This window comes from Mugil cephalus, chromosome 18, assembly GCF_022458985.1.
Source record: "Mugil cephalus isolate CIBA_MC_2020 chromosome 18, CIBA_Mcephalus_1.1, whole genome shotgun sequence".
Lineage (NCBI taxonomy): Eukaryota > Metazoa > Chordata > Actinopteri > Mugiliformes > Mugilidae > Mugil > Mugil cephalus.
The window spans coordinates 12,589,498-12,611,707 of NC_061787.1; the positions used below are offsets into that span (position 1 = coordinate 12,589,498).

The window sequence follows — 22,210 nt, forward strand, 5'->3', positions numbered from 1 at the left end:
GGCGATTTTTGCAAAATGGCTGGAATAATAAGTAGAATTAATTCTGTTGCCAGTGAATCTAATACTAACCGTAAACATACAGCAATCAGTCATATTGTCTAGGTCTCCCTTGTGCTTCCAAAACAGTTGGGACTCTTCAGAGAATGGACGTGGGCCTTCTGAGGGTGGAGAAACCCCCAAATTTGAGTTCACTGAATAATCTAGCAGTGGTCTGGTAAGCGTGAGACAAATCCAAAGAATCAGAATGAAAATGATATTGCAGTGTTGCTATCGTGCACGAGAAGAACGTGAGGTGGACGTATCTATGAGGCAGCACACGGACATGTGACCTTCCTGTACGTTCGGAACAGCTGACAGTCGAGCTCCCAGAAATAGGAAGCCCGTGTGCGTAAAAACAAACAATCTGACACTCAAAAATGTCCCAAAGTCAGCACGCTACCAGACTTGCTCAACTCGATGCAGCTTTCCAGAGATTTCATCCAAAACAGACTACTTGTGGTTGATATTGCAACCATATTTTTATCCCGATGGGAAAACGACATCGCATGGTGTTGCAAGCACCTTGCTGTAGCAGCTGAACCACATGAGCCACACATGGAGAGAGACGCTGCGGAGATTATGATTTGTATGGGAAAATGTCCTACTGTTTGCAGGCTTGGTTCCCCCAAAATAACGGAGAGAAAGAAATATTTCTACAACTATGTCACTGCGCATTTGAGTTTGTTTTTGCTTTTATTTATACAGGATTTAAGACACGCCTGTTTCCGTCTAGGGATCAGAAACGAGGACGGCAACAGAGTACTGTAAATTCACACTAGATCTACCTATTTAGTTCTTCGGAAGCACGGTTTCAATGGAGTCCTTCACTTACTGAGAAATGCAAACACGTATCTGGAGCCGCCATGCGTGGGTTTAGCCCGTGCAGCTTTAATGTACACAAGAGGAGCTTGTTCTCGGTTTGGTCTAAACCTGAATGATCAGGAAGCCTCTTAATGTAAAGAGATGGCAGACTGGTTTGAAGTCGTTTAAAAAAATAAAAAAATAAATGGCAGAAGACAAAAGATCGTATCATAAAGTAGATTCACAAATGTAACAGTCAAACAGTTGGCTCCAGCAACTGCTCTTAGTAGAAGGACATTTTCCATGATAAAGTCAATGTGCTCTAATAGCCCAGCAACAGCTGATTATCCTCATAAAACGCAAAAAAGCTTTTACAGCCATTTAAATTTCAACAGCTTGTAAGATGAACCAGATGGTTTACGTAATTTGGAATAAATCGTTGCACCCATGTCAGCAAAGTATATTTCTGCAGGTATTTGAATTCATATTTGAATAAATCCCTTTCATTTCTCTTATTAAACCATAAAGGGGCTTCATTTGGCCTTTCTTATTCAGCCCAATGGCAGTTAAGTCAACAAACCGTAGAGCAGAGCCAGATTCCAGCAGACAAGTCATGAGAATGGCTCTGGGCTATTTCTGGCTCAAACCCATTTGAAACTTTTGAAAATTTGTTTTAATGCAAGTTTTACAAGAGCCTCTCTCCAACCGCAGTCATCAGTTGATTACTGATTAGGTGTGCTCCACATTCATTGTCGACGGTTGGTTATATAAACAGAGCACTCCTGATGCAGCTGCCGAGAACATGAGTCACAGCGATGTGCAATCATCACCGACTACAGAGGAGAAGAAAATCCTGCCGTTACCAACAACATCTCCACCAATCACATCCAAATTCTGCGTGCATGATTTCCCAACAAATCAGTTTTCCATGACACATTATGTTCTTGGCTCGGCAGCACCGCTCTACAAAGGCAGCTGAAACCGTCTATGTCCCCAGATAACCCCCGTACAGAGTTCTGGTCCCATTATAAAACGAAAAGGGCTACTTCAGCATTGTGCTAATAGGCTGATTATTCAGGCATGAGCTATTAGTTCCCATGCCTGGAAAAAATAAATAAGAAAATGCAATTAGCTCATCGGGTAGAGGGAAATGAATCCTAAACATTAAATGTTTTTCAGGGAAATTCCACAGTAGCCAAACCTTTCACAAATCCACAGGGAGGAAGTGATAAGTTGGATGGAGAGTTAAGTGGCTTCGGTCGCCGACTTAGTAAAACAGATCACTCTGGTTAGAATCGTCTGAGGTTGAATGGATCTATTCTAGTTTGAACAGATATATATGTTAATGAATCATCATTTCATATAGTTGTAATAATGTAAAATTCTAGAAATTTTAAATCTCTGACTTTCCGTCTATGTTTAACTCGCCATAATTTGTTGCATGCTGCCTTGAAATTAAGTGGAAACACCACATTGCATCTGCAGTCCAAACAGACACACCTCTTGGTGTTTCTGTCAAACAATTGAAACTTAACCAGCTCCAATGCATCAATTTTAGTTCAGATCCAAGAAGTGACTCGGCGTACCCACCGCAGCAAAATGAGGTAGTGCACTCCCGTCTCATCCTTATTGATGCCAGCTGCTGTATCGAAACCACCGAGCAAACCTCCCAGATGAGGGGAGATGGAATACATTACTGTTAAAGTGGTGCACACATATTCTGTTTGCCTGCAACTTTTTTTTTTTTTTATCAATAGAATTGTCACCAAAGTTGAGAAGTGTCCAGACTAGTGATAACATTGTATCTAGTCTTTTCCCATCATTCAGTAGCGGTGGGTGAGACCGGGATCATTTTAAGTTGGGAGGAAGTTGGTGCTGAAAGCAAAGGGAACAGGTTCAGTGTCCAAATCAATGCAACGGTTTAAAGGATATAATCATATATGAATGAACAGACTCTCAGTTAGATTAACTGAATGTAGGCATCAAAAATAAGTGATAGATTCAGGTGGCAAAGACATAATAAAAACTAAGACCAAGAGCAAGGTCAAGAGCTTGGGACAGACCCTGGAATAGTGTCAACATTAAAGCCAGTGACAGGTGACGTTGATACAATTGATCATCTTGTTATAAAGCAATGTTCTACTGAGAAACCCAGCATTCATATTGATGGTATTTTGATATTTGCCCTTCACCGAAACATAGTTTAAACACACAACCCACCAACCACACTTCCTGGCAGCGTCATACTTCCTCAGCAGGACAGTATGTGCCACCACAAAAACTGCTTGGGAACAGCTCGAGGCCCCAGATAATGTCTCGCCTCACACCACAAAATTTCATTTGCCATGCACAAACAAGGAGATAAGTTATACAAACAGAAAAAGCACAACTACAAAGAATGTAATGTCACCAGAAAATCTGTCTGGTACACTTTGTTGTCGAGGAGCGCGACTGAGGAATTAGTGACCAAGTATTGCCTTATGAAACTAATGTTTAATGCTGGTGGATTTAGATATTCATCCATCATATTGAGTACTCAGAGTTCTTTGTTACGCACTCAATTTGCAACCATTTGTGCTCCGAGAAGACTCCCCGCCAGTGGCCAAATCCTATAAGAAAATGTAATTCTAGAAGGGAAAATGGGGGTAGCCGAAAGGATAAAAGACTGAAGCGCCATCTTTCAATGCAGCTTTAAAAAGGTCTCTCTTTCTATGACTCCCAGACACAGAACTACACACTGACATACAACGGGAGCCTTATGTGTGACAAGTAAAGTGAGGTCTGGATTGGGGTAAAAGGGGCTGGGTGGCAAGCAGAGCGCATTCTTGTGTTTCATCCAGCATTCATCCTTGGGAGCAGGGTTCACGGTTTCTCAGTGAGTCGGACCAGCTTTTTCGCCGCCGGTGGTCTTACAGACTACTGTCCACTTAATATATGATAATGTATACAGTGGAAAGCTCTTACTCTCTGAAAGAGTGTATATCTGCTCTTTGATCAACTTTGTGCAATGGTCAGTTGTGTGTGCAGTTTTGTGCTAACGCAAACAGTTTACAGACGATATGGAACTTAGTGAAATGTTTTATGTACATACCACATAGTAAGCACTGATACTACTTTTAGAGTGTGAATATCCTGCGTCCTCAGCACAAATAACATCTACCCCGCCTATAAAAATTGCAGACCCTCCACAGCCTTGTTAATGCTAAACTGGGGCTTAGTGGAGGCGCTGCTGCAGGTTTCACAAGGGGTTAAAGGTCACTGTGTGACACCAGTGGACCATGGAAGAGGAGTATATAATGACTACCTAGTGAAAACAGTGTAATTGCAGCATCCAGGAGGAGAGGGGTCAAGGCAGGTCAGGGTTGAAAGAACTTGTCAAGTCCTGATTGATGTTATAATGATGTTTTTCTTTTTATTTTAATATATATATATATATATTAATTTCTAAAAGTGTAGGCCCAATTGTTAAGAACTGAGCCGCAATAAATCGCAATTCAAGGAATTTGTCTTTGTTTTCTACACAAGATTGGGGTTTGTATCCTGTATCAAGATACACTTACACTAATTTCTTTTTGTCAAAACATTAAATTGGGCAACGCAGCAGATGAAAACTGAGGAATTTACATGACAGTGTAATATAGACCCCTTCAAGGTTTCTAAAAACAATTGTTTTGAGGGGCGGGGCTTAACTGGATGCAAAACATCTCAAACACTATAGCTTGTAAACAGCGGTTAGCATATTTCAATGGAATGTTTTGGTAAGAATGAACAAGTAAAACACATATTTTAGAGACTATACTAATACATTCATTCCCCGAGACGGTGAGTGTTATTTTAAAAAGTTGACTCTGTCTGATGGGAGTATATTCACTGACCCCTACACTGTCACTCACTGGATGGACGATTTGACCAAAGGAGGACACAGAGGGGACGAAGTGAAGCCTCTCCAACAAAGATATTACAAGAAGTAAGTGGAACCACTGTGAAGGGTAACGTAGCAAATGCAACTTCTACTTGGACACCCCTGAAACATGTTCCGTTACCTAGCAGTTAGCATTAGCCTTAACATGTAACAAGAATTCCCTAAATAAGCATTAACTTAGCGTAATTTCAGTCATAATTTAGTCTAACCCACAACGTTAGCTAGGCTGAAACTGATGATGTATTACAATCCTTTGTTTTAACCACCAAAGCCTAAACCAAAGTTGTCTACAAATTGCGGTTGCTGGTAGGCAATAAAACTTCAAGTTAGTGTTTTTGATTTTTTGGTTTTGGCACAATGACATAGGCCATGAAGGGGCCTATAAGAATTCAGACTGAGGATTTAACGTTGTTTTGGTGAGTGTCTAGGCCAGTTATTCAAACAGATGTAGTGTGCCCAAATAAGCCAAGGGACTAGACAAGACCCGGGTCTCTGATAAAGGGCCTTTTCCTCCGAGGCTGGAGAGAGCCAAGAGCTAAACAGTCAGGTTAGTGGAGCCAAGTATTCCTCCTGTCCATCTCACCCCAAACACACTTGCAGGCAGACACACAGCCGTCAGCTTCCTCCTCTTTCAGTTCTTTCTTATCTTCCATCTTAATATGGGGAACCAACATGGCAGAGTTAGCGGGAGAACAGTATCACCTTTGTAAAGTGAAAAATTTGAAGTATTTTTTTTTTCTTAATATTTGACCTGGATTCCCTAAGGACATTTTCAGCTGAATATCAAGAATTACACGCATCTCTGAGTAACAGCTTATGTTAACTGTGTCCTAAACCTGTGCACATATCATGCCGCCTAAAGAGCTCATTCAACTTTTAAAAGGATCTAAGAATTTACTTTTGAAGCACAATTTACTGAAACAGACATTCGCTGCAATTCATCACATATTTGTCTGATTAAACAAGCCAAGAACAGCTCCGGGAGAATCTAATGTTCCCGAAATGTTGTCGTGCTGAACCTGAAGTTTGCTTATTCTAGGAAACCTCAAATCCATAAAAAATTATCGATAGCCGGAGTGAGCTTACACAGGGATGCTGGCACAGAAATTCCTTAAGACATAAAAACTTATCACAATATTTTAAGTGACACAGAAGGACCAAATACAACAGAGCCTTGTCTGGTTATGCACCCCTAACAGTTTTTTTTCTGCACACTATGAATGACAATGAAGACATTTAACCTGACAAGTCTAATAAAACATCAACATTGGAAAGCCACATTAAGATTTTGTGTCCTGAAGTTCACATCCTTTACGTTACAATCAGTCGTAATAATTTGGATCTTTTCAGATAAGATATAGCTCTTACTCTGTCTCCAAGTTAATTAAAGCAGTCTGATAAAATAATCTGATTAAAAGAGGATGTCTATAGGGTTCAGAAGTCACGCGGCTCAGCGTAAACGGCATGTTGCTCAGCTTACCCCAAGCTGTGTTTAACCAGCTGTAGAAACTGCACTCTGACCAAAGTGTCAGAAAAATGATGGGCTGGCTAAAAACAACACGGCCCATTTTTGGCAGCTTGCCGCCACAATGTCCAGTCTTCAACGCAGAACCTGTGGAGAGACATTGCGAAGTCTCTTTCTTCATTAATGGGTAGGGAGAATGATGAATTGAGGATTTCTCAACTGAAGTGCCTGTGATGAATGAGCAATGTGGAGAGTGAAGACCATTGAGGAAGCGCAGCCATGGGAACGAACTAGAGGAGACAATTAATCGTCAGCTAAAAAGAAGCTCAGTAGAAAAATATAAAGGGCTTCTTTCTGACTCAGTCTTCTAAGTCTAACCCTAACCTTTTGACATTACTATAGTTCGTCATAGCTCCTGTCCAAAAGGTGGAAAAAAAAATGGAGAAAGGCAATGGAAAAACGCATACTGGTTAGAAAAGTAATAAAGCAACCAAGAGAGACATGAAAGGAGGATGAGGAAAACTATAAACTCGGCAAATGTACTAAGCAACATCTGCAACAGAACACGGTCCTGTGACCTTTTCATCTTCATCCATATCAGCTCCAACGGCTGTAAAGAAACCTCTTTAGATCACTTTTTCCTCTTTTCCAGTAATGAATGCCAAAACTTTGCAGTGAGGCGAACGTTTTACATGTCTGTATTCATCACACAGCAGATACCCATGTAGCTTATCCAAACTGTTCCTACAGAGTGAGGGTGTAGAGGGGTGGGGGGGGCGGTCTGAGTGATACCATCTGCTTTGGCTGCGTGAACTGTTCGCTCTAGTCTGAAGAATGGGACGGCAGCCAATCCACTCGCAGTCCAGTCCATTCATTCACTCGAGTGTGGCCGCGTCCAACAGCGCCTGTTGACCATCACTGCTTCAAGAGTCTTGACCGGCCTGGCCGACCCAGACAAGAATGACCCAGATGACCCAAGTAGTTGTTTCAAATATGAAACTGTGTTTACTCAGTGGATGCATTCGCTCTATTCATGGACCATAAAACTGGTCTTTCAATAACTAGGGTCCATAAAAGAATACGTTTAGTCAAGGGCAAAGGAAGACAGAGTGTTTGTCATGCTGAGAACATTGGAAAAGAACACCCTGTCTGTATCCTGCTTCTGAATTTAGCACATGACAATATTGTGCAACAGTTTACAGTCATATTTAGTGTGTGTTTCGGTTTCTATATAACAATGCACCATGTACAAACTTGGGAGGGGGGTTTAGTGGAAAAGTACTTGACCTGTCTCCACAGAGACCTGGCCTCATCCAACACCTTCGCAAAGAACTGGAGAGCCAACCGTGAGCCATGCTTTATTCCTCAGTTCCCTATCACACTAATGCTTCTGTGGCTTACTATAAAGCTGATGTTGAGTTTTAAAGCCCTTGTGATTTGAACCTCTGCGTAGTGTAAGTACTTTCTGGTAAATCTCCTACCCACGGCTTTACTGCAGAGGGTTTTATTTTGACTTCACTGAGGCCTGTAAAGCTTTCTGAGTTACCGTGTGCGATATTGCTTCTAAACTTCACATCATTTGTATTTATAACTTTAGTTGGCTGCAATACACTTTCCAATGGCTGCAGATAACACAAGTGAGTCAAAGAGAATAAAAGTTTCAAATTTGAAAGAAAGAACTCCTTGCTGCTCATGTGAAGCGTAATTTTCTTTGTTATTATGCACACCTCTCTTGAACAATGCGGTATAAAACCACCCCCATGGTAACTCTCTCCATCACAATAGTTAACATTACTACTGTGAGTAAAAACTAAGTGCAAAAATGAGCATCAATTGCTGAACTCGATCAGAATGCGGTCCAGGTTCACCTTGGGGAGGAAATGAGCCCAACCCTTGATCCCAGTGTCCTACAACGAGTGAGAACACTCAGCAGCTGTTAGCATCATTGTCAGGTCAAAACCAGGTCAAGCTCATTGGCTTGTTAATTCAACAGAAAATTCCTCCTCGTCTCCCAAATGCTTCGAGCGCTGTGGCTAAGCCTTTTTAGAAGTACTTGTTTGCTGATGGACAAACATTGCGGGGTGGGGGATTAATTGGAATGTTAGGGCAAACTAAGAAAATATGACCATAGATCTATTCTGCAGAACACCATACAGAGCAAGTTTAGTTTGGGCTATGTGACATGCAAGAAGATACAGAAAGACAGGAGCACTTAGCCTGAAGAACAGAAGGTCTGGGGAAGAGAAATAAATGAATAAATAAGGAGGAAAAGATAAGAAAGAGAATGAGGGCTGGTCAACCGCTGGTCAACTGGTCAACCGGTCAACCGTATTAAAGGCAATGACAAACACTCAAAGGCAAATACTTGGATCCTTCAACTCTTATTCACCTCGTTACCCCTGGTCTGGAATTAAGTGTGAAAAATCTACACATTTTTGGTGTAAACCTTAGGACATTAAAATAATAACAATGTTAGTGTCCCAGTTTTATTACCATTATCCCAATTGTGTAGTTAACTAGCAATATGCTCAATAATGGTGCAACGCCTTAAGTGGACAAAAGTCTGTAATTTCTCTGCTCCAGCTGCTGCTGCTCTGCATGATGGAAACATCGTCTGTGCTTTTACAGTCAAGGCTCGTAGCTTCCAGCATGTTTTCATTTGCCATATTCTCAGTGTGTGCATATTGCTCCGCTGAGACCATCTTTGTGTATCTCCACAATGTCAGCTTGTCAGTGAAATACTGACAGGTTTTGGATGTTGGCCCAACAAGTGGAACAACTGAAGAAAGTCCTAGTACTACGAGGCCTTTACTTCACCCTTACTGTCTTGTTTATTGGAGCAGAAAACAAAGGTTTACATTTACAGCAACAGTGGATAGTGAAAAGCTACAAATACATTTTTAAAGATAAAACTTGATTAACTGGTCAGTGAGATGGCTGACAGCTGAATTTCTGATGAATGGCTTTTCACTAATAATAGCTTCAGAGGGAACTCAGACACGACGGCGCCAAATTCAGACAGCAGGAAGAAGCGGCGTGACTTGTCAGTTGTGGCATTTCAATGCACTGTTTAATCAGCAATTCATCGTCTTTGTTCTACACAGAACTGATGACCCCGGTGAAATGACATGGTCAATATCAGATCATGTGTTCCTGGTGTTCAACCCTGTGTGGATGCCTTTTTGAGAACCTCTAGTTATCATGTGCGAGGGTTTAGCAAGTACTCCAATCAGGCATAACATTGTGGCCAACTTCTGCTGGGTTGGTGGGGGTGCCTGGCCTGGTCTTCACTTCCGCTTCTGCTGTCAGTGGTTTTTATGTTGTGGCTATTCCGTGTGTATTCAATTTATCATATTAATCAGATAATTTATATGACTTACAATCATTTATGGGTGGGTTTTCTTACAAGTGAAGAAAACACACCAGAAACAGTTGCATCCTGAGCAGCTTAATTGGTAACCAATGGAGCTGAAAGGAAGTAGTAAGCACTATGTGGCTCTTTGCCTGAAACCTAAATGACTGAAACAGTCATAAAACTGTAACAATTATTAAGACGATACTCTGACTTACATTAATGTCTTGGAGGCTTACCTTACCACGTCATTGCTTAACCCTAAACCTTAACTTAAGCCTAATCTCATAACAGGTCTTTACCATGTAATGGTAAATGGTATAATGATTGACCTTAAGGGGACTCCCCACAGCGTAACTGTGTAAGAATCTTTTTCACCTCTCCAACCATGAACTGCCTCAGTGCTCTCCAGAATCAACGGTTTGATTTACAGAGCCGTTGCTGAAGTAACCTAATCCAGAAACAAATGTTACAACTCAACCTTGGTTCAGCTGGTCTGAAGATGTGTGTGTGCATGTGTGTTGGGTGTGTGAGTTTATACATGGGTGTAAAGCTCTCCAGATTTAGAAGCTGGCCTCTCTCCTCGCTGACAGTCAACCTATGACAGAGGAGATTGCACGTAGCTGTTAGCCTCTATAAAAACCCTCAAGTACCTGCTGGCGCTCTGACAGCGGCTTTGATCCTCAACATCTGACCTGAAGCTGATTTCTACATTCATAACATAAACCGACAGTATGATAATCTTAACAGGTATTTGGGATTTGGCTGTTGAGTTCAAGTTTCAACTTTTGTCATGTTATTCATCATGAAATGAAAATTTCGCTGCCGAGTGATATTTGAAGACCAAACTGTTTCGTTTGGTTTATCGCTAACCATTGCTCTGAACAATCACATATGCATTCCTGCTCAAATACTAACCGTTTCCAGCCCTTCAGGAAGCAGTTTGCAACATAAAAATATGATTTGTTTGCAAAGTAAATTAATTTCAGCACTGACAATGCATACAAATTGGTAACAAATGCTGGAAAACCAAAACACCTGCTGGGATAGTTTGGCATGAGCGGCCCACATGCTACACAGTGTAGGAAATACTGAAGACCTTGCTTCTATCTGATTACACAGTTCTTCTTCTGAGATGGTCTTATGTAAAGGAGGTTAAACTTTCCCATCTGTTTATCTGGCAGCGCCATGTGTATCCTCAAGAGTTTGACCTGGCCTGATGAGGGTAAAAAGATACAGAGGAAAACAGAACAATGGCGACAAGAGACAATGGAACATTACTGAATGACATAAGGATAATTTGCCTCCACCTAAAGGGTTTGTATCCCCCTCTATAACTGACATGACTAATGTGTTCTTCATTTTATGATACCATGAAGAAAAAATTAATTGTCCTTCGTCTAAATACTTCCACACAATTAACTGGTACAATCTCTGGCTAGCTCCAACTCAGGTACAGAGTTCATCGTTGCTCTTTTGCATTCAGTGAATCTGCGTGAAAAAAAGGATAAAAACTAAAGGTAACATTTCTGCCAATGTTGTCAAAGAAATTGGGTGTTGTGCACTCAACGATGCATTATAAATAAAGCAATTTTCCTGTTGCCATTATTTGCCTAAAGGATTTTGGAGTTCATATTTGATTTCTGCTGCCAGTGGGAGAGTTATCAAATCCAGGGTTAGCTGCTAAATGAGTAGAGGTCTCCTCAGGCAAACACACCATCACAGTAAATTGGATCTCTTCCCCTTGGCCATGTTGCCAGCTTGATTCAGCTGCTAGCGTGTGCCGAGAAGGGTCTATAACTGGGCATTGTTCAAATTCAACGAGACAGAACTTTTTTTTATTGGAGCAGCAGTTTGGCAAAAGAGATATTTTGCTCTAGGTCCAGTCAGAAGCTATCATGTTTAAACATCAATGAAATAAAGAGTCCTTTACTAAAGTGCATCATTTTATCATGACTGCATCTATATATCAGCAGAAAGTGCACCGTAACTGATATCTACGAGCACAAAACTATCAGATGATAAAACATCAAGCATGCCAAAAAGCAAACCATACAGCTGTGATGGATTAGAAAGTACAACACAACAAAATCAACTAGTTTAAAACATCTATGTAGGGCCCTGTTAGACGGAGACCACGAGCTTTGCCAAACAAACCACAGGCAAAATTTACCAGCATTTTAGTGTTGCAGTTAATCCAAGGCCCTGTGTGCCAGAGACATCCTGCTAACCGCCATGATTTTCCATTAAAGCTACTGCCTTCATCTTTTCGCCAGCGCCAACTTCCATTCAGGTTATATGAGTAAAGACGTCATGCGGGAAGGGATCGTTTTTGCTAAGTACCATAATTACTTATGCTACATATACAGAAAAAGCAACTAATTATTTCATTGCATTCTGGTCAAAGTAACTCAGCTTCTGGCGGAAACAACCCCTTTCAGAAAGACAGAAAAAAAAATCATTTCACACAGTTTGACTTTTGCCAGGGCCGTCTTAGGGATCTGACTGAAAATGCAGAGGAGCTGGTGAAACATTTTTGGTAGAACTAAATAAAGGCTGACCTTTGCTTTAATGTCTGCGGAAGGCTGGATCCGTTGTTTTCTTTGCACTTTGGTAGAAGAGGCCGATGACAAGTTTGGAAGCTGGAATGCAGCTCAATGGTGGTCTCATGAAGGGTACAAAACTTCTCTGTCTGACCCAAAGTTTGATCATTAATTTCTTGAGCCCAATTAAGCAACCATTCTGTTTTTGTTTCCAGGCCAATTATACCCAATAAGCAGAGATTTCCAATTATGTGTAATAAACACATCAAGGCTTTTTTTGTGGTGCTGAATAGGTGTTGAACTAGGTCTTGACTTTGAAAGCTGTTTGGAAAACTGATCTGTTTTTCTTTCTTCTCTGGTTAAAAAGAAGCTGCTGAAAGCTTGAGGGGTCTGAGGAGCAGAATGGGATGTCTGGTGTCGCTGAGGCATTGAGTGATGACAGCATTATTCAACCAAGTCCTGAAGAAGAAGACAAACAAAGCCCTCTGCACTCATCTAGCTTGTCTCGGAGCCAAAATTGTTCTTGGAAACTCAAATACCACAAAAGGCTTTTGTGAAGACTTCAAGAACTGTTCTACAAATCCTCATTATGCCTAAGATTTTTGCCTACTTGGTTCTATGAGGTATCAACCAGAGTCACATTGTCACGACACAAGAGCACAGTTGCTTTGCCAAATGGCAAAACTGGAAAAGATTACCTTTAGCTGCAAAGAGTTATCTGATATATGTCCTGTCTTAACATTAAACCATAGAATTAATGTGAGAGTACTCCGTAAACGCGCCAGGTTAAATGAACTGATTTTAAAGTCATCAGTATGCCTGATTACTGCTGCGTTGCTTTGCTTGACAACGCTGATACACAAATCTGTTTCTCATTTTAAAGTCAAGGGCTCAGCAGAACTGAATATACCGCTAACATACATCTAATTACTGTAATGGGGAAACACGCAATTCATCTCCGCTGTGATTTGATCCAATTTTCCCTCTTGTAAGACCACAAAGTGAAATAATAAAAATCACACCTCTAGCCATAATCGCATCGAAGCAAAACTGTCAAACATGTTGAAGTAAAATCAAGTGAATCACCCAAAACACTTCCTCTCATCATCACCGAAGCATTTTGGGATGGATATTTCAAAGCCCTTAGGGAAGTTTCCAAGCAGTTTTGAGCATTGCAGTGTCTTTTTTATTGCAGACCACTGACTAAAAATTCCACAGAACTCATTAACTTGGGTCACGTCATAACCTCATGAGGCTGGACAGAAGAAAATACGGTCCATATTGCATTACATGCATCAACCAGAGACACACAAAACGAATGTAATTTATCACAAGCCCACTGCTGTGTTTGACTTGTTTTCTGTGACCACACAGACTTGAGGTCATGTTTGCAGCCGTCTAGAATCCGACTTTATCTGACCACAAACGATTTCTGAATCAGAATTTTTACTGGGGGACACACCAGTGAATCCCAGTCAGAAGCCACAAGCACGCTAGAGTCAATAAATACATTCTGTCACTGTGAATTGCAGTGACAGAATGTGTACAGAACCAGACAATAATTTATCAACATCTTATCCTTACAGCTCTTCCATCTTTAGTCCCAAATTCTCTTAGAGAAAATACAAAGATCTAGAGGAGGAAAAAGCAGATTTACTACCACATTAGTTCCCCTTTTTTTTGATGGAACACTGAGGCCTAATTATGGTTTTGGAGCTTTGCAAAAGAAAGAGTGTAGCACTTCCAAATAGGAGAATTGGTAGTGCTAACGAGAGGCCAACCAAAAAAAATCAAAGAACAAACCACAAACTGAGGTGTGAAAAAGACTGATTTTGAGTTATTTCCCACATGAATTTCGCTGACTAATAGCAACGCTACATACACCACTGCCCCCTTTATGATTTGTGCTTCAAAACAAAGTAGAGAAATTGAAAATGCAAATGAACAAGAACGAATAGATAATATGCGAGAAAAGAGGCTGAAAGAAAAGACGAGAAAGAGGCCGATGTTTGTTGATGTTTACTTGGCTGCTGATGCGCTGATGAAAGGAAGTGATCACCGCTGACAAGTCTTCTCTCTAACACTCTCCTTGTGTATGTTTTCTCATCTCCAGGAACTCCACAGTTATAAACAAATTAAACTAAAGAGACCCCTTGCATCAGATATTTTACAGCCAACAGCTACTATGGACTGTTTAAATAAATGTGAAGGAAGGAAACATTACATGGTAATAGAGGGTATGAGTGGAAGATATTTCATTATACAGAGATATTATTATCAGAGGTAACGTTGTTATAGAAAGCTAGTAAGTAACCTTTTAACCTTTGAACATATTCAGTAAACCCAGAACCAAAAAGAGGGACAGGAAGAGGATCATATGCTACACTGCACTGGTGAAACATATGGGATACACCACCCACGTGAAATTTAGTCACTGGCCAAGCACTGCTGCCACCACGCAGCACCTGAAAACCAGTCACGCTGGTGTGTTGATGGAAGTTTGGGGTTTTCAGGTGCTGCGTGGTGTCTTTGCACCTGGCAGCGGTGCTTTGCCGGAATATAGTCCCAAATCTATATCTGCTCTAGTTAATCCCGTCCTGTTAATTGCATTGACATTGACTTGAGTTTATTTATCACTTTTCTGAAGGACTGTCTGATTGGCAACACTGCATTACATCGCCTATGCTAAGCTAAAGCTAACAGCTGCGCTGCTGCCTGGACTGATTTAAAAACACTTTTCCTCACTTGTCTAACTCTGGGGAACACTGTGAGCGACTAAATTTCACATAGGGGTGGCGTATCACTTTAAGGTTAATTGAGACCAAGCCACTGATTGGATTTGTGTTGAGACTTTCAGGAAGCATGCTCACAGACAGCTGCAGGCCAGCTGAGTGCACACAACCACGACACCACCACTAATCCCACCTCCCACTGAGACACAATCAAATCCTCAATGCAAATGGGAATTCTTCTCCTTTCACTCTTCCTCTGACCCTGGTGGAATCTTCTCACCGAAGATCCCGCAATTACAATTAAATTCACCAGACTATCATATAAGCGCGTCGTCTTGTCCTAGCACGATGTTCACATCGTTTACATAGTAAACATGGTCCAACGAGATGAAAAAGTTCAAGTTTCTACAGTGAAAAGTTCAACCGTGACACTTTCTTTGAAGTCTTCTTTTCTGCTGTGCTGTTGACCACCGGTGATCCATCAGCTAGACGGCAGAGGCACCAGGGGTCAAGGTTGAGACAATATACCAGCACCAAAACCCAAAGAAACCTTGTTAAAGATTGTCCAGCGTGACCACAGATTAGAAGTTATCTTGACTCAGATTTAATAACGTTGAAATTACTAATAGCAAGAAATACCTTGATCCCACATCAAACAGAGATAATGCAGAATTTTGGTGGGGAAGAAGCAGGCTGCCCCGCACAGAGGCTTATCGCCCAACATCACTGGCCAGCCTCCCTTTTGCGCTTTGATAGAAAAGGGAGAAAATCCCTGCAGCCGCGCTCTTAAGATACCGTGCAAAGCCTTCGCCGAGAAGCAGAGGCAGATAAACCGTTCCGGAAATAATGTTCAGTCGATTCAGGCGAAATCCCCCAAATATCTTTGGACCATTTTCAGATGATTCGCTGGTTAAACATTCCATAAAAGGCTTCGGGGGTCAAATGCAGTGTTACCTTGAGTTTACCAGTATTTACGTTGACTGTGAGCAAACATCATCTCCAATGCAAACATCCTGGTTTAGAGGCAGCAGACAGAGTAAACGTGATTAGAGATTAGAGGTTGGAGGAGGGTGAAGGAGATACAAAAACACCTACATCTGTCCCCACTGACTCCAACTCCTGCAGCAATATATAATCTATAGTATGTGAACAGGGTACACAATATATGACCAATATTTTTGGTTACTATCCTCACATTATTCTAATTCAACATGGGATGGTGTAAACAAAGGACATTAAGTTCTTTCGTGCATGCCTATGTTTGAACCACAAGCTGCTCCGTGACCTCATCACACTCAGATGTTCCTCACTGTGACAGCACGTCCTTCTCCACACAGCTAAACAGACACCTGCCTGTTTCTGCTCCATCTTTCCTCCCTGACAGACAATTTCCAGACTCAAAAAAAAAAAAAAAAAATCCATGTTTTCACCCACTGGGGCTTCTGTGGCGCAAAAGACAGGATGGCGGCCGCTCCCAGAAAAATAAACATGCTAATTCAGACCACTTCGCATTATTGTGAAGCGGGACTTTTGATGCACCTCTAAGCCTGTGAGCAGGCTATTTCCTAAAGGAAAACTCATAAGTCATATCATGTGTCATATTCTGCGGAGCACAAAGCGCTCTTTGTGCACAGGATGCAACGCGGCTCACTAACAGCGATTCACAGCTGTAATCATGTTGGTGTGTCGTGATGCTCCAACACAGCTCCAGAGAAGAATTTCCTTTGAATCGGGGATGGTTTTCGGCTATTTGCCTGTGCACGGGTGGGCGGGCGCAGAGTCAAAGAGGCTTGCTCGTGGCTTCTTCATCAGCGGCAGCAGAGAAGAAAGGTGTTTATCAAACATTTCAGGCCAGTTTGTCTTTTAAAGCTACATGCCAACAGGCTGTGGAAACATCAAGGGATCAACAAAGTCACTCTGATTAATCATCTGTCACCGCGACGTGTCTAAATGTGTATGGAAATCCATGCAGTGGTTGTTCAGATACTTGTCTGACATCAGGAACTTTGACCCGCAGGTGAAAAAGTAGAAAAAGGCAGGCGGATTGCTAAAGGGTTCGTATTTATATACACCATCTAAATAAAATGGGGTCCAATGGATGTTCTGGTGAATGTGCGTCATCAATTTTAAAATAAAGACCAAGAAAGGGAAACGGTTGACGAGAAAGTGCTCCAGCATGTAGCATTTAGCATGAAAGTCCTTTGATGGCCAGACCTTTGATATAAATGAGCGACAATGGACATTCAGATAAGAAAGCATTAATGGGCGCTTAAGCAAAGATACGTTATCTCGTGAGTTTGGGCTTGTTAAAATGCACCATCAATTACAGTTAAAGGGGGTTTTAAGATTCCTGTGCAGATGTGTTTACAATCGCCAACAGTTTACTAAAAGAGGACAAACAACATAAATTGTAAGAGGACAAAACGGAGGTCGGAGTGACGTTTGGCGTCACACCTTTATCCTCCCATACATTCCAAACACATCCTGTGTTTGTCCTCGGGTTTCATGCTTTGAAGAGAGCCATTTATCTCACCCAACGCTGTCTGTCTGTTTGTCTGTCACACTGTGTTCGCCACTTAAAATAGTGGCTTGTTTTGTCCAGGACATATTTAGCCATTCCTGTTTACCCTCCAGGATAATGCACATGTTTTTGGTTTAGGGTTTGCTTCAGATTATGTGCAGATACAAGCCCAGAGACTGCAGAGCAGCTGCCTTCAAACTGTTATGTCAGCAGGATGAACAGTTAGCGACCCTCAAGCTGCTGATTTTACAGGCCTCCTCATCCTTTTAAAGGTTTCACTGGAGTTTTTATTTATTTATTTATTCATTTTAAATCTACTATTAGAGGAATTAATAGCGATCCATATAGAGGTAGCTGTCACAATGGTCCGAGTCTGGCACGTAAACAGGAATGACCTGGGACGCACAAGCAACTCACGGCACATCTTGAATCGGTTTGAATTCACAGACACATGAAAGCATCACCGACCACGAGAAGAAGGGCTCAAGTCACAACCACCAAGACAAACTGAAAAACCCGCGACACAACGAGCATGGTTTAAAATGTTTGGGTTTCACAGACAGAATAATTAATGTTGGACTAGAAACGTCTGGGTGATAGTGATTAGTTTAGCTCAGTATTGAGACTGGAGACACATAAACAACATCAATGTCACCTTCTAGGGTCATGCAGCTTCGGTTTTTTATTTTTAGCAGTGGAAATAATGGTGTTATTCATCTTTGAGTGATTTATTAGATAAACTTTCCTATATTGTGTAAGGGGAACTCTATGATTCCAAGCCAACCAAAAAAAAATAAAAAATCCTTGCTAAACTCTCCTCCAGCCAAACAAGTACACGAAAAGGGTTGTAAAATATCGGCGTGAAACTGATATTATTTTTGGCACGGTGATGTATCCAACGGTTCACTGGTTGTCATGCATGCATCTGCAGAGTATATCGGATGTAAACATTGTATCATTACCTCATGCGGTAATTCAGCCGATGCAGCATTTATTCTTTATTCTGTAAAACCTCACACAGCACATTTCTGTGTTTGACATGCAGAGTATAAACACACATTGATGTGGTCAGAGACACATCTGGCAGCTCCTGCCTTGTTTAGGTGAAATGATATCACCTGCTTGTTTTCTTTCTTAGTTTGACATCTTTCCACAAAATAGTTGTCTAGTATTACGTGTTTCAAATACAAATCCAAATAAAAAAACAACTTTCAGTTACTGGATGTAAGCTGACTACCCGGTGTGTTACATCATATCTTGCAAGCTGGACATTCATTTATAGGAAAATGGCACACACTTTAAAAGTTTTTTTTTTTTTTTTTTTTTTTTCCCTGTCTTCGTGAAATCACTGTTGGCCAGAACTCTATTGTGCTAAAGTTGAAATTAGTTTAATCGTTTAAGTTTAATCAAAACCTGATCTGGCCTGCAGTTCAGATGACCTACATCCAGCTGAAGCCAAGCCAGGCTCATGTTGGGGATTGAATCAAGACCAAATGGACGTGGAAGGACTTACAGACAACTTCCTTAAATTCAACATCAGCATGCGACTGTCGATTAACATGAAGAGCTATTGTTTTTTTTTGTTTGTTTTTTTTGGTTTGAATCAGCCTTTCTACCTCCTTCAGTTGTCCTCTTTCTTCTTCACTCTACAATAATGTGTCACTTTTCTGCCCAGCTTTTGTTTGGGCACAAGAGAAAATGCTATCTGTGATTAGCCCCCAATATTCAATCAAGGAGTTACAGAAGGAGGCTCATTGCACCTACGGTAGCTCGGGTAACTCATCTCTCTCTGTAGAGCTAAGACCACAGATATCTGCAGGTACCTCTGCTGCTACAACTTCTCACATCTGCTCTAGTATGAACCACCCCGAAACCTGTAAAGATACTCATTTGTAAAACTGGTGAAGTACCACCTTTTAAAGTATCATTCTACCAAAGTTTTTCATCTGAATCTTTGATTTGATCAGTGATGATCTAAGGGTTGGTTATTTAGACAGCAGCGAACATTTTACAAGGGGAAGTTGAAAAAAAACAAAAAAACAACCACTGTTGACTTTCACTGAACATCTGTCTGTTTAACTGAAAAAAAAAAACAGTTTCATTTTCTTTCAAATAGCATTCTTTCTTTTTTGAGATAGATTTAAATGAACTTGAGGTCCATCCATGACTCAGAATGTTCAAAACGCCTTCACCCATAAGTCGAATGTTGCCCACGTTTGAATCAGTTAAAATCAGTCACACCACCCTTCAGTGACCTCTGGGGACTTGCATCATCGCAATCCTGCCGTTTACATTGTCACCCTGTCCCTTAGCGTCCAGTTCAATGCAATCCGCACGGCATCCGCCACGTCATAGCATCCATCCTCCCCGGCTGCCAAGTGACTCAGCGCATTGGTGTCGTTTCGCATAATTAAAAACACTGTGATTTGTGAATAATCAACATGTGTACAGCAGATGGACAACACCAGGAATGAGATGCAAGTTTGCGTGTTCTTTTTTGAAAGGTGTGGTACGAAGGCGTGACCGTGCGTTCAGACGTGACGCTGCGCTGCATGCCGTGTTTGCTGACATGCTTCTCGTTAGTGAAGATTCAAAGCAGCTAACCCCTTGAGGGCAGGCTTTTATGGTTCTTGTTTTGGTGCTTGGGCCCTTCTTAACTCGTGTTGTTGCTCATCAACAGATACCATGTTAACTTCAGCACTTACGCTACATGCATGAACGTATGCTGAATACACCGTATTTTCCAGCAGAACAGAGCTCTGAAGCTCCAGTCATGGAATTTCTTTTGTCCTTCCGGCTCTCAGTTCCGCCGCATCCACGTGAAAACATCAGGACGCACTCAGAGCCGGTGCACTGCTTCACACTGAGGGCTGTGTCAATTTTATTTCTACAATCACGCACAGAAATGTGAATGTTGCCACGGCTACAGCTCTGTTTTCAAGAATATTTACAGCATGCAGCCTGGAAATATTTGTCCCTGGTGCTCTCTCTGGCAAGCGAGCCAGCATGCGTGTGCGCACACACGCGCACAAACACTTCTTTTACCCCTTCACACTCGCAGAGTCTTTTCTCCTCTCTTGAAAAAGTGAATCATAGTGGAGGATTAGAGTTATGGCAAATGTACAAACAGCCTGAGAGTGGAGCCTCTGGCCTAGCCAACATCTGCAGGAGTTACAGTAGAGGAAACCGGGCGAGAAAATCACACATGCAAAACTTCTCTTTAGTTGGACATGACCCACCCACTCACACACATGCACCCTCATGCTCTGCTGGGATGCTGATACTGTGCTTCTGACTTCAGAACATGAGACGACCATATTAGCTGCAGAGATCCTGCATCCGTCAGCCTGGGTCTGGACAATGCCGCTAGTGTGACATGGAGGTCTTTGTGGTCATAATAGGTCAAGATATCCACACACATAACTGCAAATGCCAAACTGGATTCCAGCACACTGACGAGAGCAGTGATGGCAAACTGGCCTGTCTGTCAGGATGAGGGCTAATAAAACGGAGCTCTCAGACACAGCCGACGTCGACCTTCACCTCTGACAAGCACCTTCCAACACAATTACATCATCTTCGCTGCCTTAATTACGCCAAGCTACTGATTGCGGAGCTTGTCTGTCAATGTGCAAGCTGTCAGGTTTTGCCTGTTTCCAATTGCAGTGGAAAAGAAAATCTGCAGTCCTTCCAGCACTAATTGGAAACATATTGACGGGTTCTAATTGATCTCTTAATCACTTGGGAAAAGTCTAGTTTTAAGCTGTGAAAACAATCTGCAGAAACAGTAAAGCCTGACACGCGGGCTCTGATAATCATATCGGCAGAGAAATAATTGAAGCCATCACACAGCACAGAAGCCCACCGGTAACTCCCCCATTCACTCTGATGTCATGACAATAATTTAAGAGCAGCGGTCTGCAAACTTTCCAAAGTGTTTGGAGAAAGCCACGTGACACAGGGCATCTTGATACCGTCCCATTTCCACTATTAACATTGTGCCTTCACGGGACTAAAGTACAACATTTTTTATCATTCTTATTCAACTCATGAAATCTCCTGAGTCAGCAGAAAGTTTACAAAAGAAAATCAACTCCAGCAAGAAATAGTGCACATACCGTCCAGCAGCTGATAGGCAGAGGAGCAGCAGAGGGTGAGTAGAAATAATCCAAAGAACCAGGGAGGAATGCTGCACAAAAACAGAAGTAAGGAGAAAGAAAACTAACTAAAAGTTCATTTAAAACAACTTATTAATAGAAAATAAAGTAGGTTTCATTTACCGTGAAGTCATCTTCATGGATGGTGAACTTAGGTCCACACTCAAACTCCCCTGTTCATATGTGGTAGTGATATTAGAGGGATGGAAACCGCTCTGGCGCTCGCTCTCTCACTCACTCTCACTCCAAACTAAAAGCCTCTAACTCTCCTCCTCCTCTCTCTCTCTGGTTCCCAGTCAAACAAAGGCAGCTTCAGTGCGTCGAGACTCAAGGGGCCATCCAAATGTGAAATCCGACTCCCTGCGTCTCTCTCTACGGACCACCGCTTTCTAATCCAGCCCTCCCCTCAGACATCGCAACTCCAGATACAAATTAACACATTCTAGTTAAGTCCTCCTTCCCTGCTTCTCCTGCTCCTCCTCACTGGTGTGGTTTCCCTCACTTTCCCGGTGCTTTAAAGCGCTTTTCTTGTGTGGCCTTGACTTGCTGGGAGGAGATTTCTTTTAAGTATGCCGAGGAGGTTATCAATGGATCATAGAAAATACTTGACTGCTAAAACTAAACCTCCCATTATCTACTGGCATTAAATGTGTATTGGATCTTTTTGTCAACTCTGGC

General features: G+C 41.8%; 1 protein-coding gene across 1 annotated transcript in view; it reads right to left on the minus strand.

The window, feature by feature from the left end:
* Positions 1-22,003, minus strand: part of LOC124995769 (collagen alpha-1(XVIII) chain-like) — a 49,307-nt gene extending 27,304 nt beyond the window's left edge. Inside the window, exons 1-2 of the mRNA XM_047568427.1 lie at positions 21,656-22,003; positions 21,494-21,564 (exon numbers count right to left, since the gene is read on the minus strand). Of these exons, the coding sequence (XP_047424383.1) occupies positions 21,494-21,564; positions 21,656-21,672 (88 nt within the window). The 5' untranslated portion in view covers positions 21,673-22,003. The remainder of the gene's footprint in view (positions 1-21,493; positions 21,565-21,655) is intronic.
* Between the last annotated feature and the right edge of the window lie 207 nt (positions 22,004-22,210).